The sequence below is a fragment of the Xiphophorus hellerii genome, chromosome 20, assembly GCF_003331165.1.
Source record: "Xiphophorus hellerii strain 12219 chromosome 20, Xiphophorus_hellerii-4.1, whole genome shotgun sequence".
NCBI lineage: Eukaryota > Metazoa > Chordata > Actinopteri > Cyprinodontiformes > Poeciliidae > Xiphophorus > Xiphophorus hellerii.
Window position 1 is genome coordinate 8678852 of NC_045691.1, and position 16445 is coordinate 8695296.

At 35.8% G+C, this 16445-nt stretch overlaps 1 protein-coding gene and 1 pseudogene across 1 annotated transcript; one reads left to right on the plus strand and one right to left on the minus strand.

Moving 5' to 3' along the window:
- Positions 1-315: 315 nt before the first annotated feature.
- Positions 316-4422, plus strand: LOC116709761 (transcription factor HES-5-like; annotated as a pseudogene).
- Positions 4423-11329: 6907 nt separating this feature from the next.
- LOC116711231 (transcription factor HES-5-like) lies at positions 11330-12904 on the minus strand. The gene is made up of 2 exons (XM_032550642.1): positions 12767-12904; positions 11330-12657 (listed from the first exon to the last, which is right to left on the minus strand). Exons 1-2 carry the CDS (start codon positions 12887-12889, stop codon positions 12232-12234), a joined length of 549 nt encoding a protein of 182 aa, XP_032406533.1. The 5' UTR covers positions 12890-12904; the 3' UTR covers positions 11330-12231.
- Positions 12905-16445: the final 3541 nt, after the last annotated feature.

Genomic DNA, 16445 nt, shown 5'->3' on the forward strand with positions numbered 1-16445 from the left:
AAATATAAATTTTTCATAATCAGTATTACTGATTCCAGTAATTACTGGAGTCAGAAATTATTAATGTGCTAATAAATGTATTAAAACAAGTACAAATGCTGTAACTTGGGTTAAAATCACAAGAAAATCTAGTTAATTTAATAGTTCATAAATAGTTTTAAAAAATATATTATAAGTCACCAAAAATATTTTTTTGTATCTTGGGTAAAAATGCGGATTATTTCACTCAGTGTTTGCTTGAGACTTAAATCTAAAAAAAAATGTGTGAGGACGGGACCTACGTGAGGCAGGTGAAAGGTCATGTTAGCCTGTTTGATTCGAGTGCTAGGAGGAGACTGAAAGAGCTAAGCCAAGGGGAACTGGTCATGAAATACTCGTGGATGCAGAATTTACATTTTTGTTTTGAACTGCTTAACCTTCGATGAGTGAGTAGCTTGTCAAGGATTTGTGTGCATAAATGAAATGCTGGAAGTGTATGAATGATGCTAATCGCGAGTTAGCATTTAGCATTTTTGCTCGAGCTATTGGTAACTATATATAACCCTTAGCCAGCTATGCTAAACAGAGACTTTTATCACACAGTGGACAGAGAGGAACTCCCTGGACTTTTCTGCTGTGGATTGTAATGCCAGTGTGCTCCAGTGTAGCCGACGGAGAAGCAAATTCCAACTCAGCTGTTGAGTGTTACCTGTTGAGTGTGGTCACGAACAAGGCCTCATCCATCCCTCAGGGATTTGTGAGTAAACTAAAGCATGTACATTACTTTTATGCTTGTTGTCACGTAAAGCGACCGTTTGTGTTATTGAGTTACAACAAACACAAGCTATACTAACAGGTTTGTAACAAGTTGGCTTATTTCTTGACTATATAAATGGTGAAGCTCTGAACTGAATTTAAAAGGGAACCATTTTGCCAGACTGTAATATTCTATGTTCTTATTTTTAGTTCGGATTAATTCTCCTTGATATCCCACCTGTGTTGGAACACACCCCAAATCTTTTTTTTTTTATGTCATAATGAAGTATTTTATTTAAAACATTTTACTTTTGATGTTGAACTTAGGTTTTGATGGTGTTTTTTTCTCTCTTTGTTTAATGTTAGTGTGTTGTTATTTAAGGTAAAATACACAACAACCCTAAACCATCTGCTGGAGAATAAAAGGATTGAATGTAGTTTAGAATGAATACACATTGGCCTTACAGTTCATAGTTTTGTAGAATGGAAAGTAGTACGCAGTGGGTCAAGGAAATCTGGGTTCCAGCACAATTATATTATGTTTACAATAGATTCAAATGCTTTTTTAAATAACACAAATGTAGGTTTTTGTCAGACTGTTCAGCAAAAATGTTTACAGACCATGTTATAAAGGAGCCTTTCAATGAGTCTTGAAATGTTGCCATCCATTAGTGAAAATACATATAAGAAAGACTTTACAGCTCAATAATGAGCCTTACACAGAGTGGAAATGAAGTTGGCAAAAGTTACAAAGTTGGCAGCAACGAGAAAAAGTAAGAAAATAGAAACAGTGGTGAAAGACGCTTTCCCCTGAAGTGTGCCAACTCCCCTTGGAGAATAGTCAGGTGCTGGCGGGGCTGAGGATGCTAATCATGCTGAACTGTGACTCTGCTCCTCACAGCTTTCCCATACTTGCTCCATTCAAGGAGCTCCTGCTCAACAATGGACATGTGCCTTGTTAAATGCTAATTCTTCCTCACACAAGCAGCTCCTGGCTCGTCCCCCAGGGTAATGTTTGTTGTTTAGGCAGCCCTTTCACCTGAGGATGAGAGAATGACAGAAATAAGCATAAATATTTTGGCTATAGTGTAACAAATACTTTATAATGAGGCAACAAGTAAGAATATTAAGTTTCATGGTTTTTTGAGATTAATTCCAGACTTCTGAGCAGCTGTTTTTCTCAAGGTAACACAAAATTATTATTGTTTATATTATTTACAGATGAAGAAATGAAACTCTTATAGTTTTATTATTTGTGAGTAGTTCTAAAAAAAATAAATAAATCAAAGAGACAAAAGAATGCTTTTGTCTCTTCCAGTTAAGTGCCTGGGAGATTTATAAAGAAGCATTTTCAAACAAATGTGGTTGAATAACACATCCTGCAATTTGAAACAAAATAAATGTTCACCTTGGGCTAAAATATTATTTTTTTAGATTTAATGTTATTATTTTGGATATTCAGGAAGACAATTTTTTAAAACTGACAAAAATATCTTCATGATGTTGATGCTACAAGACCTAGGTAAGCATATTCCCAGCCTTGCTGAGTAAAATATGTAACCTTTTACGATTCACCAGTAAATAATTCATCCCCCCCTTTCACAGACATCTTTGTCTAGTCGGCATCTATTGTCCCACAGGGGCTCTGTGAGTGAGTTTTCTCTGGTTTCCCACACTCTGTCCATTTACTACGCCCAAGAACAAAAGAAGTGTGTCTGGTTGCGCATCACATTAATTATGGAGTCAGTTTACGAGTTTTGTCCTTCTTCCTCTGAATGGAAATTCCTGTCATCCGGACTCATCACTACCAAGCTTTTGTAAAATGTCTATGAGGAATGCAGACATCCTAAGGATTAATGAACATTCAATATCTCTTTTCCCTTTCTCTTAGATTCAGATTGTTCCCACTGAATTCCTGGGAGTTATTTTGATGGACGGATGAAAGGGGACTATTTCTGGACTGTCCATGTGAGCAGAAATGTCCCAAAAAATATTTTGAAAACTAATTTCTCTTTTGTGACTGATAAAGTCACGATACACGATACTCCGCTAAGGAGAGTATATATGCTGTAAGACATTCAATGGAAAAAAAACAAACATTTCTGTTAAAAGAATGTACAGATTATACACAAGAAAATGTGATCTACTTTTTCTTGTCAGTTTCAGCTGAGTGCGATGGGACGCTGAGCGTGTGCTCAGTCAAAGTCATTGATCCCAGCAACAAGAAGCAGCTCTCCACACACTCTGGGGTCACCACTTTCCCAGATTCAAACAGCGCTTTGTACGTTCTCCCCCTTCAGTGCTCCTTCGGCTCCCCTGAGATCAAACCTATTATCCTCAAGGCAATAATACCATTCAGCGTTTTGCATCCTTTTTTGTTTCATTGCTCCCTCTGATTGGCCAAGACTGTGAGAAACTCTGGGCAAAGCAAGACCCACACATTCATATGTAGATGTGTGGCTATATAAAGGAGGGCTGCAGCCAGCAGAGATCAGATTCTCTCTACTGAGACCTCTAGCACGTAAATCCAACAATGGCACCTACAATCCCTGCAGCAATGACCAACTCACAGGAGCATCTGACTCTGAACCACAAGGTAAATATAAAAATCCTGAAAAAATAATTATCTTTTATGAGCATTGGTGACATTTGCTGCATGCATATTAAGTTCACTAATGAGTTTGTCTTCGTTTCTGCAGCTGAGAAAGCCTCTGGTGGAAAAGTTGCGCAGAGAGCGAATCAACAGCAGCATTGAGCAACTGAAGTCTCTCCTGGGTCCAGAGTTCCTCAAACAGCAACCAGACTCCAAGCTGGAGAAAGCAGACATCCTGGAGATGACAGTTTGCTTCCTGAGACGGCTTCAGCAAGCAGCAGCATCCACATTTGAATGCAGGAGCTGCTGATCAGGGCTACTCCAGATGTTTCCAAGAGGTGGTGCACTTCCTGTCCAAAGATGATCTGAAGACACAGTCCCAAAGAAGACTGCTGAACCACATGAACCAGCTGCAGTCTTCCTCTGAGAGGAACCTGAAAGACAATTTTCCTATCAACTCCACAACCCAGGCCTCTATTAAGAAAAAGAGCCCAGCCAACAGCTCCCTCTGGAGGCCATGGTAAAAATGTAGGACATACGTCCTGGAATTCAAAGTTTCTGTACTTCGACTCACTTATGCTTTTCTTATATCTAAGAGTCATTGCCTGTATCAAGGTGTTTTGTTTTGCCTTTTATAAAGGCTAGAAAATGGTTTTTCTTCAACAAGAAATTCGGTTGTTTTGTTTATGAAACAGTGACAAACGTGTAAGTTCATAGTCTTAATTCTGTGATGTAAACAACATTATTCTCAATGTAAATACTCATATAATGTTGGCAGTGATGACAACAATGTATGTTTGTATGATTAGTTCCATTTTGGGGACAGTTTTATGTTCATGTTTTAACATGTTTCAGATTTATATGTGTTTTCCACATTTTCTTCTGATTGATCTGGCCTCATTGGTTTTAAAAAATCTTAATTTCATGCTTTTTCGGTTAAGCAGATGAGATTCAAGACAAATGTGCTGCTTTATAACTCTGTGAGTGACAGCACCCATACCTTCAAGGAAGGAATCAATATTTGGAAAATGTCTCACAATGAATGTATCTCTTCGAACCAAGTGATGCGCAATAAAACAATCAGAAAAACAACATTTGCTCGACTCATTTTTAACAGATGTGTGACTTTGTTTGAAATCAAGAATATTTTGCTTTGAAGGCTTTGGTTTATAAAAAAGAAGGGAAAAATCTTTTAAGTCAAATGCCTCAGTAATAACAGTGATAAAAGTCTTGCTGTTGTATAATAAGTAGTTGGCAAAAAATAATATGAAGCACAATGAGCCAGAGGGCAGATTATGTTATCAATGTTTCAGAAACATCGATAACAATGTTTCAGAAACATTGATAACATAACAGAAAATGAATAAGTCCATTTGTTCTAATTCTACAACTGATGGGCTTTTCTTGATTATAGTATATTTTACATCATTAACTTTAAGGTCTAGGTTTTTCACTGCTCATTACTGAAGTGCTTTGGTTTTGATTAACAGAAAGCAGGCTGATGGGTAATTAAAATGACATCCTCTTTCATATTTTATTGAAATATTCAGATTTAAATTTGAATAAAATATTTTATGCAAATTAAAAAATGTAAACATATTTTAGTCCCTCATCCAAATGTCAAAAAGAAAAAAAAAGTTGGATGACTATTTTTTAAAAGTGTGAAAATACAATACCTTTACTTAATGTCCCTTATTCTGATATAATAATGCCTCCAGCAACTATACCATGTTCAAACTCATTACTTGGGTTTGGTTCATTATTAGTTAAAAAATAAAATATAGGCCTTTAAGTGACTTGAAAAGGTTTTTTCTTTAATTATGTTTTGTTTATGCCAAAGCATTTTTCCTCCTTTCAGCTATTGAAAGCATTAATTGGATGCAATATTTCTACATTTTAAGCTATTAAAAATGTTTAAGTTAGAAAATATCTGAACATAAAGTAGGAAACAAAGATTAAATTTATGTCTTACATAATGTCTAATAGTATGGAGTGTATGGCTATAAAATTCACTAAACATTTATTTGTAGTTATTCAGCATATTATATCATTCAGTAATTATTATATCATGCTGACATGTTATCACAATTCAAACAGTGCTATCCCACAACAAATGTGGTCTAATAGGCACCACACATATCCTTTTAAATAAACTCAATCCAAAAGTGAGAGGCATGTGTTTGTGTCTTTTTGGTAACAACAGTTTTTAACACGTCTAATACTGTTATTTCCTTTAAGTGGTGGCAAATGTTAGGAAAATGTAGGGAAATTTGTTTGTGAAATTATTGTGTCCCTGGAAAAACTTTTAAAAACCTGTCTTCCATTGCCAAAACACTTTTGGTGAAGGAAGTATGATGATCTAGGTTGGTATCTTTGTCACAAGGCTTTTCATCATTGAGGGCAATTACAATAATGAGAGAAATCAAGATGAGAAATCCCTTTTATCCACTCCCTGGCACCAATCTCCATCCTCTGTAATATCAGTACTCAGCCTCACAGGGAATGTTTTTATTAGGCTACTTAAAGAATTTGTGAGTTAAGTAGATGGAATAATCTGTTGGAAATCTTGACCTCAACCAGAACACTTGTGGGATCAGCTTGTGCATGGCCTTCAATCCAGTGGGCCAAATGTTGGTTAACCAAGCTAGTGTCTAACATGCAATTCATCAAAAAAAGAAATACAGATAATCGCTTATTGTACATTTGAATCCAGTTATAATTCAAAAGTGCCACGTTATACCAGTTGGTAGTATCTTAAAATATTTGATAACTGAAAAATGGGTTTAATTTAAAAGAGTTTGATTGAAAACATGCCACAAGACAAGACTTTAATCTTTAGATATTTATTTACCTGAAATATGCAACACACAAAAAACTTAAAATCCACTTTGGATGAATACAAACAAAAATGAATCAAATAAAAATATGCATACACAGCATACAAGGAAAAATTGAATCCCTTTTCAGAAGAAAGGTTGGCTTTTAAGGATATCACACACACTCAATACCTTGAAACAAGGCAGAAATATACATGCAGTGTGTTGTCACACAGTGTTTAACTAGTCGGTATTTTCACAGCAGTCAGTTAAAATGGCACCATTCAGCAGTGTTACAATGTGCTCAAGTTGAACAGATAAAAAAATATTCTAATGAGATAAAAATGTTACTTAACAAAAAGAAAATAATCATTGCATAGATAAGAGACCGGACGTCTCTAATAAATCTCAAATAGCAGCACAACATCAGTAAGTTGTTGGATATTACACAGTTGATAATTGCTTAACTGTGACTTTATATCCAAAAATCTTATTCTGGCAACAGTTTAAACTACAACAAAATCCAATGATAAAAGATGAGACCGTTTTTTTGCCATTAACATCTTAAACTGTTCTACAAAATTCCTGAAACGTCCATACTTAATCTCTTTTTGTGACACAATTCTTTCAGCTGAGCAGAATTTTATTACAAATATGTCTTTTTTGAAACCGCAAAACCAAAGCTGGTACACAAAAATGAACCAGCTTCAGTCCAGTTTTGATGATATTCTGTAGTCCATTCTTGTTAATAGCACAGTGGAGTCACATCATCCTCTGCATCGGGAAATAGACGTAAAATGTCTCTGGAGTACTTGGAGTAGCCGTTGAGAGACAGCAGGGCTTTCCTCAGGGTCAGGAAGGACTTTGTTTTCTCCAAGATTTCTGAAATAGGAAATCCGTTCTGCAGGTGGGCCTCAATAAGAGCCTTCAGCTTCTCCACTCCTGTGCAGCATTTCCTCTCCAGCGAGTGAAGCTTGCATCTGAGAGAAACAAAGTTAAATTTTTATTAGTATTTTCATCAGTCTAAGAAAATGACTTTTGCAAAATAAAGGTGAAGAACCCATGTTTTACATGAACATTTGCAGGTTACAGAAAGTAAGTTTGTCTCACCTGAAGAGTTCCTCCTTCATGGTGTCCTGAAGAGCGAGGTCTGTGTAAAGAGCCATGTTCAAAGCTAGTTTCTTCTGTTGGGAAGTTCTTCAGTTGTCTTCCTCTGCATCTCTGCTCGGCATTTATGCTGCCGATCTGATGCTCTCTCTGCTGTTTGGCCAATCAGAAGCTTCATAGCTCCAGACAATAGGCTGAATTTAATGGCTGTCATGGAGAACAGGTGGGATGCTTTATCTGCATGCCACTCATCAGGAAGGTCAGTGGGAAAGTGTTTTCCATGAGAGTGACACGGGAAAATTTAGTTTCCTTCAGTGATTTTTAAACCTGGACTTTGACCTTTAAACAAAAAACACAAACACTATATAAAAAACAAGTAAAAAATAAAATTGTTTGGATGAGAACCAGGCAAACCAGTTAACTGTAGAAATGATTAACACATGGTAGAAATGATAAATCACAGCATAGTTAGAAAAAATAAACTCTTTGAATAATCAAATCTTATTGAAGTGATGCATAGCATTTCTCAAACTTTTTTCTTTTTAATTGAAAAAAACATAGGCCACATATTTCTGAGTTGATGTTTTAGTTTTTATGTATTACTTTCCCACTGAGCTTCCCAGCAGTGAACTGCAGCCAAAGCAGATGGTTTGTTCGTGGAGGGCCTCTTATGCTCTCCTTGCCTGAGAACGGCTCCTCAGGCTTTGTTGGCACCAGACACACTTCCATTGTGTGTGTGGCTGAGAGGGCCGCATACAGAAGTGTGGGAAGCCGTGTGTCGCAGCAGCTCCCAGCAGCAGTGAAAGAGGAGGGCGTGTGACTGGGGCACAGCCAGCCTTGTGCAGGCAGTCGTGCTGGCTCAGAGGAGGGAAAATAGGAAACCTGAGTGAACCTTTGTGTAGATAGCACTGCAGCACATAAAAAAATGGGAGAAAAGATTAGTATGAAGGCGAACCCACATTAGGATGGCAGTTTCAAGTGATTTTGTGTTACAATTGTGAAGGAATAGTTAAAAAGTAGCCATTTATTACAGTCTTGAATGTTTAACTAAGACTAAAATTGCACACAATTATTAACAGTAGTAGTATTAATATTAAGACAGTGTCCAAGAACTGTACTGTATAAACATGGATCAGATAAGTTAGATGTACTATTGTTTATTTTTATTATTCAGGTATAGTCATCTCTTATATTTTCCCAAAATTTCAAACTTTTTAAAACTAGCATTTTTCATTAGGAAAAAACACTGCAGTATTCAACCTTTACAATGTTTAATGCTGCTGATGTTTGTTAAGAGTGTCCCTTGCCTTCTGCCTGCATACTAGTAGAAAGGCTGAATTCCCATGAGGAAGAAGTTACAGAAAGATCAATTTATTTTTAGCCTTGTTTTTGTAAAAACTAATACAATCCAGTAATGTATAAAAAAGATGCTGTCCTCCTGGGGGAAGTTGCATCTAGAGTCTTTGAATGTATACAAGGATTATGATCTGATTTTGGATAAATCTTCTGTACTTAACGTTTAACATCACAGCCAATAAATAAAAAGTTCTCATTGTACAATGTGTTGCCATGAGGCTGTGAATAACTTTCAGGAAGCTGTTGATATAAATCTAAAACAGAAAAATATGTCAAAAATACTTTAGATGTGCACACTGTTGTTTCATTTTGTAATATGAAGATTGTTAAAAAAGTTATTAAAATAAATGGTTGATTGCTGCAGCTTATTTTATTTTAACGGTATAGTTTACATAGAGCAAGCAGTAGCTCAGAGCCCTCAGAGTGTGAAGTAAGTATGAATACATGACTGATTGTATTGTAAAATGGTTTGGAACCCTCAGACTTGAAAAAGCACCTTACAAATGTGGGCGTATTACCATTCTTAGAGCAAGAAATAGCAACAGTATCTCGAAATTCAGATGCGGCACTAGCATAATCTACAGTAACATACTTTCTTTTATTCAGAAAAAAAAACTATGAGTTTGGTCATTCAAAAACACAAATATGTTGTGTTTTAAGCTACTTACATGTGCTGGACTCTTTAGTGGTGGTGTCAATATTAACAATATTAATATATGATGACTTTTCTAGGGCTATCGCTAATGGATACTTTCCTTTATTGATGTTGATTAGAAGTATTGAGTTCAGATCAAAGGTTCTGACCAGAACTTTGACAGCTGTTTGTGAAACTCTGAACCCAGAGTATCAATAGATTGCTAATTGCTGCTCTTGAATTATTTTTTCAGAGTAAAGTATGCAGTTGTCAGCAAGGATGGATATGTTACTACAAAATAGACAGAATTAATAAATAATGAACTTCTTACAATTTGTCAATCTAACTTTTGGTTCAGAGTGAGGTGCTTTTTGAAAACGGCTGTTGTAATTGTCATGCTAGATCTGTGCAGTAGAGGTCTCCACAGTGAGATCCTGATCCCTTCTGAATTCATTTCTCCGACTTACAGTCCAACATCTCATTTAGAAATGTGGGTCTCGGCTTGCATGAAGGTTCCCACAGTTTCAGCCAATCACAGAGCTGAATGAGACAATATGGCATGTGTGGCAGCAACACGCTGTCATCTTTGCCTGGGGCTTTATGTTTAGGTCTCAGGGGAGCAGATGGAGCTGACACACAAAGCGCTGTGTGAATGTGGGAAGGTGGTGACCCTGTAGAGAGAGCTTATCTGCTGGCTAATGCTGGGATCAATTACTTGAACTGAGCACACGCCCTTCATCCCAGCTCACACGTGGTGGGATAATGTTTAAGACAAAGTTTTCAGGTAAATTTTCAGGTAAATTCAATTAAATAAACCTTCATTTAGATAGGCAGATATAATTTTATTATACTTCTAATTGAAGCAAAATAATTAAAAAAAGAATTAAAAAAAATTGTTTTTAACTTATTGGTTATTTATTGGTTATATCTCACAGAAAATAGTCTTTTTCTTTACCTCTGTCCAAAAGAATACAGTTTTAAACTATTTTTGCTATAAAATCTTAGTTTTTTTTCAGATCTTTTAGTAAATGTTTTGAACATTATTTTTTCTGGGGCCTATATGCTGTTATTTCATGGCACGTGCCCTCTTTTCCATGTGAGTAACAAGCTGGTCTCAGTTTCCCACACTAATTCCCTGCTCTATGATCATCAAACCACAAAGGGGCAGCCTGTGACAGATGCTGGTTCTGTTTTCCTGAAGAAACTGGATTACATCACCAGGCATGCAGGAGGGAAGTAGTGCAATTGGCTGGCTCAGAATTGAAGCAACATTTGAACTGGTGAAATAAAGTATATGACAAAGTGCAGCTAAGCGAATCTATCTATTTTTAGTTTTAACAGAGTTAATGTTTTTACTGGTTACCAAAATTAATATAGATATAAAATTGCATTCATACTGAGTTTTGATGGATGATGTAGATTATAAGTATGATTTACTTGAGTACATTAAGCTAGTTTTAGTATCTTATTAATAGTATTTTGAGACAAAAACTGAATTATTGTTGGATGTTATGATTATAGGTGTAAAAAGATAAGGTACATATAAAAATGACAAAATTAGATGTCAAAATCCTCAACTGTTGTGCTCTGGAAGGCCACAATTTAATGAGTAGATGATATGAATAAACTATCATTTTTCCAACCAAAGAATTTTATTTAAAAATTTCCACAGTTTTGCATTTTGGATTTTACCCTCATTGCTGTTCAGATACCCCATCAGCCCCAAAGTCTCTATTTATTAGAAATGAATATGCTGAACACAGCATATTGCTGCCTCAGGTATCAACAATGAGTCTAAATATTGTATAAGGAAATCTGTGACACCAGCAATGTATTAAAAGAAAGTCTTTAAATTACATACTTTAAATTCATATGATGTAAAAAAAATTCATAACGTGTTACCATTCATTCTATTTTATATGTTTAATCTTTATGCTTCTCATTTATCTCCTTAAGATTAGGATGTTTTAGCTGGATATTGATAAGGTGTTCCTGCAAGGGAAATTTAACAGTGGGCAGATTAAAGAATTTAAATATTAAAACACATATTTTCTTCAGGTGACCTCAGAAAATAAGAAGAAAACTTTCATCTGGTAGTATTTGTTTATTGAACAAGGCACAATGATCAATTTGAATTGTTAAAGCTCCAACTAGTGATGATACATCAACAGCAAAATGTAGACTTAAACAAAATATCATGTACTCAGAGAAGTAAATGAACATCTGTCCTTATAAAAGACAAAGTACACTGTTTCATATGAAACTCACTCTGTATAAGGAGTAGAAAATATGGTTTTAATCAACCAAATAATCATCATATCAAAAGCTGACCTTAAAACAGATCATTTCCATCATTATTACAACAAATGCAGTTGTTTTTCTTTATGTAAATACTGTCACAAATAAACTGTGACTGTTAAGCAAATCTTTTGTGAAACAAAAGGCTGACCATTTATACAAATAAAAATGAGGTAGATACTTGATGATACATGATCAAGATGATCAATTATGATTCCCCAAAAGTAATAAATATTACTGATGAAAACTTGTAATCATAATTACAAAATTAAGAAACATTTTTTAAAACAAAAGTATAAATGTTTCAATCATATAACAGATTGTAAAGAAAGAATAGCATTGCACTCCTTCCAAATAATTCCAAAAGAAGGACATATAAACTGTAGAATTATGAATTATGAATAATCAAAACATAATCAATGCTACCGGGATACCTATTACTACACTAGTGCAGTTATAGAAATTTTATACAAAAATGCATAAAAATATGTTTGTCCTTTGTAAATCAAAGACAATGCTTTTGCCATTTTCATTGGAAATGTAATCTTGGAAAATAAACACATTAAAAAATATATAGCATGTTCTGTTTAAACAGAAATAATTTGATTTCAAAAAAGAATTTAGTCCTAGTATTTTTTTTTAGACCAATATGGTCTAACGTTTCTCTTGTGGGAACTGCGTGCTGTAGGCGTCTACCACGGCCTCCAGAGGGGGCTGTGGAGCGGATTCTTGTCTTTACTGACGCTACCTTGCTCTGTTGAGCTCTGAGGAGAGAAGTCTGCTTTTCTCAAGATCTTCATGGAGAAAGACTGCATCGTGCTGAAATGCTTCAGAAGTCTTCTTTGGGACTCTGTCTTCACTTCATCTTTGGACAGGAAGTGCACAGCCTCTTGAACACATCTGGAATACCCCAGCTCAACAGCTCCTGAGTCCACATCTGGATGCTGCTTCTGCAGTTGTCTCAGGAAGCAAACAGTCATCTCCAGGATCTCTGCTTTCTCCAACTTGGAGTCTGGCTGCTGTTTGAGGAACTCTGCACCCAGCAGGAGAGACTTGAGCTGTTCGATACTGCTGTTGATTCGCTCTCTGCGTAGTTTCTCCACCTGAGGTTTTCTGAGCTGCAGGAACAAAATAAAGCTGTTATTAAAAACATTCTGCTGTGTAACATTTCTAACAAAATTCACAAACTCTCATGAAGGATAACCAATAAACGAACTTCATATTTACCTTGTGGTTCAGCATCAGATGCTCCTGAGAGCTGGTCATTGCTGTAGTGATTGCTGGTGCCATGGTTGGATCTCTGTGCTGTTGAGGTCTCTTTAGAGAAAATCTGATCTCTGCTGGCTTCATCCCTCGTATTTATAGTCCCAGATCTCCATTTGAATGTGTGGGTCTTGGTTTGGCTGGAGTTTCCCACAGTCTGAACCAATCAGAGAGCATCTGCAGGACAATGAGGCATGTGGGGCAGCAACACACTCCCATTATTGCTCGAGGGACAATGGTTAGATTTCAGAGGGAGCAGGTGGAACACACTCAAAGAGCTCTGTCTGAATGTGGGAAAGTGGCGACCCTGCAGAGGGAGCAGAGGGTCTCCCTGATGCTGAGATCAATACCTCTGACTGAGCACACGCTGATGAGCCCAGCATGCATGGACGAATAATGCTTTTAATGTAGTGCACACTTTAAAGTGTAAGAAAAAGAAAAAATATAAATAAATGAGTTGTAATGTTTTTTAGCAAAATATATATTTGTTATGAATTACATTCATGACAAATAAATTAAAAATAGAAAATTTTAGCTGATTGTAAACCTGAAACTGTACTGTCAAATATTCAAATAGTTAAAAAAATTATTTGATCAGAAACAACAATGTCATTTTGAGAAAAGAAAGTGAGTCTTAAACAGTACTTTGAAACAGAACTTTCATAGTTTATTCATTTCTGGATTGGAAATATTTTTTTATCTAATTAATATATAGAATTTAAAATCTATTAATATCATTAGGATTTTTTTGACCAAAATGTAATTTCATTAGAATTAGATTCAAAAGTTTGTTCACATAGATGCTACCATCCAGATACAGGAAATTTTTTTGACACGTGCCTAGCAGGCTGTGTGAAGGGCAGGTTGATGTGAGATTCCTTCACTGACTGCCTGTTGTGTGCAGCACAAAAGGATTTCTTAAGGCAGATGCTAGCTGTGTGTTGCTATAACAACAAAATGTTACATCACCAACCATCTGCAGGGAAAGAACTGTATTGATCGGCTTTAGAAGTGTGTAAAATATGAATTACTTTTGAAAACTCTTAATTAATTAATTGCCATTTAAAATGGCAAAAAAAAAATTGAAACTGGAAAACTTTTAACTGATATATTTAACAGATTAGTGGAAAAAAGAGCATTTGCCAATTATACCTCGTATTTTTGTTCAGCTTTTAAAAACATTTTTACAATTTCACATTTGCTGGATAATTAATATGCCCAGATCTTCATCACTACCTGTATTGTAGCATATTAAGAAAACATATTTTACTGTCTAAATTAGTTTATCAGATCTATATTAACATATTTTACATGGCGAAAATGTTAAAGGCTGGTAGCATTAATTGTGACAGTAAGAGTGGAACAACATCACTTGCGTAAGGGACACGTTCCCATTTAACTTCCGTCTCTTCAGGCCAAAGGTCAGGGTCTATTGTCCCTGAGGGGCTATGTGAGTAGGTTTATTCTGGTTTCCCACACTATGTCCTTTCACTACTTCCACTACGTGTGCCCATCTGAGACATGTCATTATTAACCTCCCGCCATCAAAAATGTTAGTGATGTTGCTATTTTAGTTTATACAGAACATGCATTTCTGTACATGCCCCAGATTTGTAAGTTATTTATACATAAAGCTATTTTTGTTAATCAGATAAAATGACTGTCATGTCAAAATAAGGAACATCTATTATTTGTTGTTTGGAAGTCATTGCCACACAAAATGAATGGATATCACAACTATCCAAATGCATGAACTCATTTCATTTTTGGAAGGAATCACATGCAGTATTGAACTTCAATCAAAAATATAGCAAGTAAAAAAAGACCAACATCTTTTCTTATCAACCGTTGCAGTATGAGAAGTAAAAATAACCTTGAGTCTGATCTTAAAATAGATCATTCAAATGTGCTCAGATAAATGTGTGAAAAGAACATTCATTTATAGTTTCTAAAAATTAAAAAAATCACAATGAAAAGTTGACTACTGTTACAATAATGTTACTAATAGTAATAACTTATTAATTTTTTCTTCCTGCAGTTGCAGGACAGGGTAATTTCTTTCTTAAACTGAGAGACATTACTTTTTTGCGGACGTCGAATCCGCGACGTCCGCGGGTCTAAGGCCTCCAAATGTGGGGTGTGCTAACCCCCTGCGCCACCACAGCACGCCCCAATTAATAATTAATTGGCAAACAGTATTACTTCATGCAACATGCTTCAGTGCTCTTAGTTATTTGAAAAGAAATGTACAACTTACATTGAAATACACAAATTAATAAAGAGACTCCCTAGACAGAAGCAATTCTTCTGTAGAAACAGTAGATCACATCTGTAAAATTTAAAGACATTTAGTTCAACAACCTCTCACCAATAAGGTATTTTTCATTGGTAAGAACACAATGAATCATATCAATATTATTATCACTAGTGTTAGCACAGCAACAAGAAATTGCTACTCAATTAGTAAAGTTTTATACAACATGCCTTCTTAAAATGAAAAAAATGAACTGTAATTTTCAAAAAAGAAACAATATACCGTAGATAAATATTTTGTCATTAGTTTTGTGAAATCACTTATTAATAATCTACTACAAAGAATTACATTCAAATTAGAAAATACAGTTTTGTACAGATTGATTATAAAAAAAAACTAGAATAAATTTCTCCTTAGAAATATTCATATTCCCTCCACTCACCTTGGCAGGAAGTTGCTCACTCTCAGCTGATGTACATCTGATCCTCTCTGTCAGCCACACCTCAACATTTATTTAATATTAGGATACACCCTGATGCAAACTTGTTGTTGCTTCTACAGAAGTCAGTTTTCTGCATCTGACTTGCATCAGTGAAACAAGAAATATATGATAGTAACAACAATGTTCTCCATGGAAAATTGGCAGATATGTAAACATGTCTGCTTTGGTTTGACGTGAGATTCTCTGTAAAAAGGTGAGTTCTTCATCAGCAGCTCTGATGAAGCTGCTGAAGAAAAAGTACAACTTTCTCGTGCGCACCGTAATAGTAGCCAGCTTTCTCCCATTCACTTGAATTCCTCCAGTAGTATTTTTACTGGGCCAATCAGTGAACAGAGTGAAAAGTTGCGAACAATGACATCATGTTTCTCCACTGGTTTAGATTGTAGCCCTAGCTTTAGCAATGGCAATCTGAACGAAGCCACTTTCAGTCTGTGTACAAATCAATTTTAGATAATTGTATTGTTAACTATTTATTGACTGATGCTAGTGTTAGTACAGGTACAAAATGTCACCATCTGGCAGAAATACGCAAGCCTGGAAATCTGTCACCTAGTAAAAGAAAATAAAACATTTCCAGGGTTTGATTCCCGGCCCAGGGTCTTTCTCCATGGAGTTTGCAGTCTTGTGTGGTTTCCTCCCACAGTCCAAAAACATGACTGTTAGGTTAATTGGTCTTTCTAAATGCTCCCTAGGTGTGTGTGTGTGTGGGCGTGTGTGTGCATGGGTATTTGTCCTGTCTGTCTCTGTGTTGCCCTGCGACAGACTGGCGACCTGTCCAGGGTGAACCCCACCTCTCACCCGAAAAATTAGCTGGAGATAGGCACCAGCACCCCTCATGACCCCACTAGGGAAATCTCAATTAAATCTGTGTTCTCCAAAAAAGTTAC

Excerpts from the sequence above, each read along its gene's own strand:
- LOC116711231 (XM_032550642.1), bottom strand. The coding sequence starts at position 12,889 with ATGAAGCCAGCAGAGATCAGATTTTCTCTAAAGAGACCTCAACAGCAC. Across the intron at positions 12,658-12,766 it reads ATCTGATGCTGAACCACAAG|CTCAGAAAACCTCAGGTGGA; the intron begins GTAAATATGAAG and ends TTGTTCCTGCAG.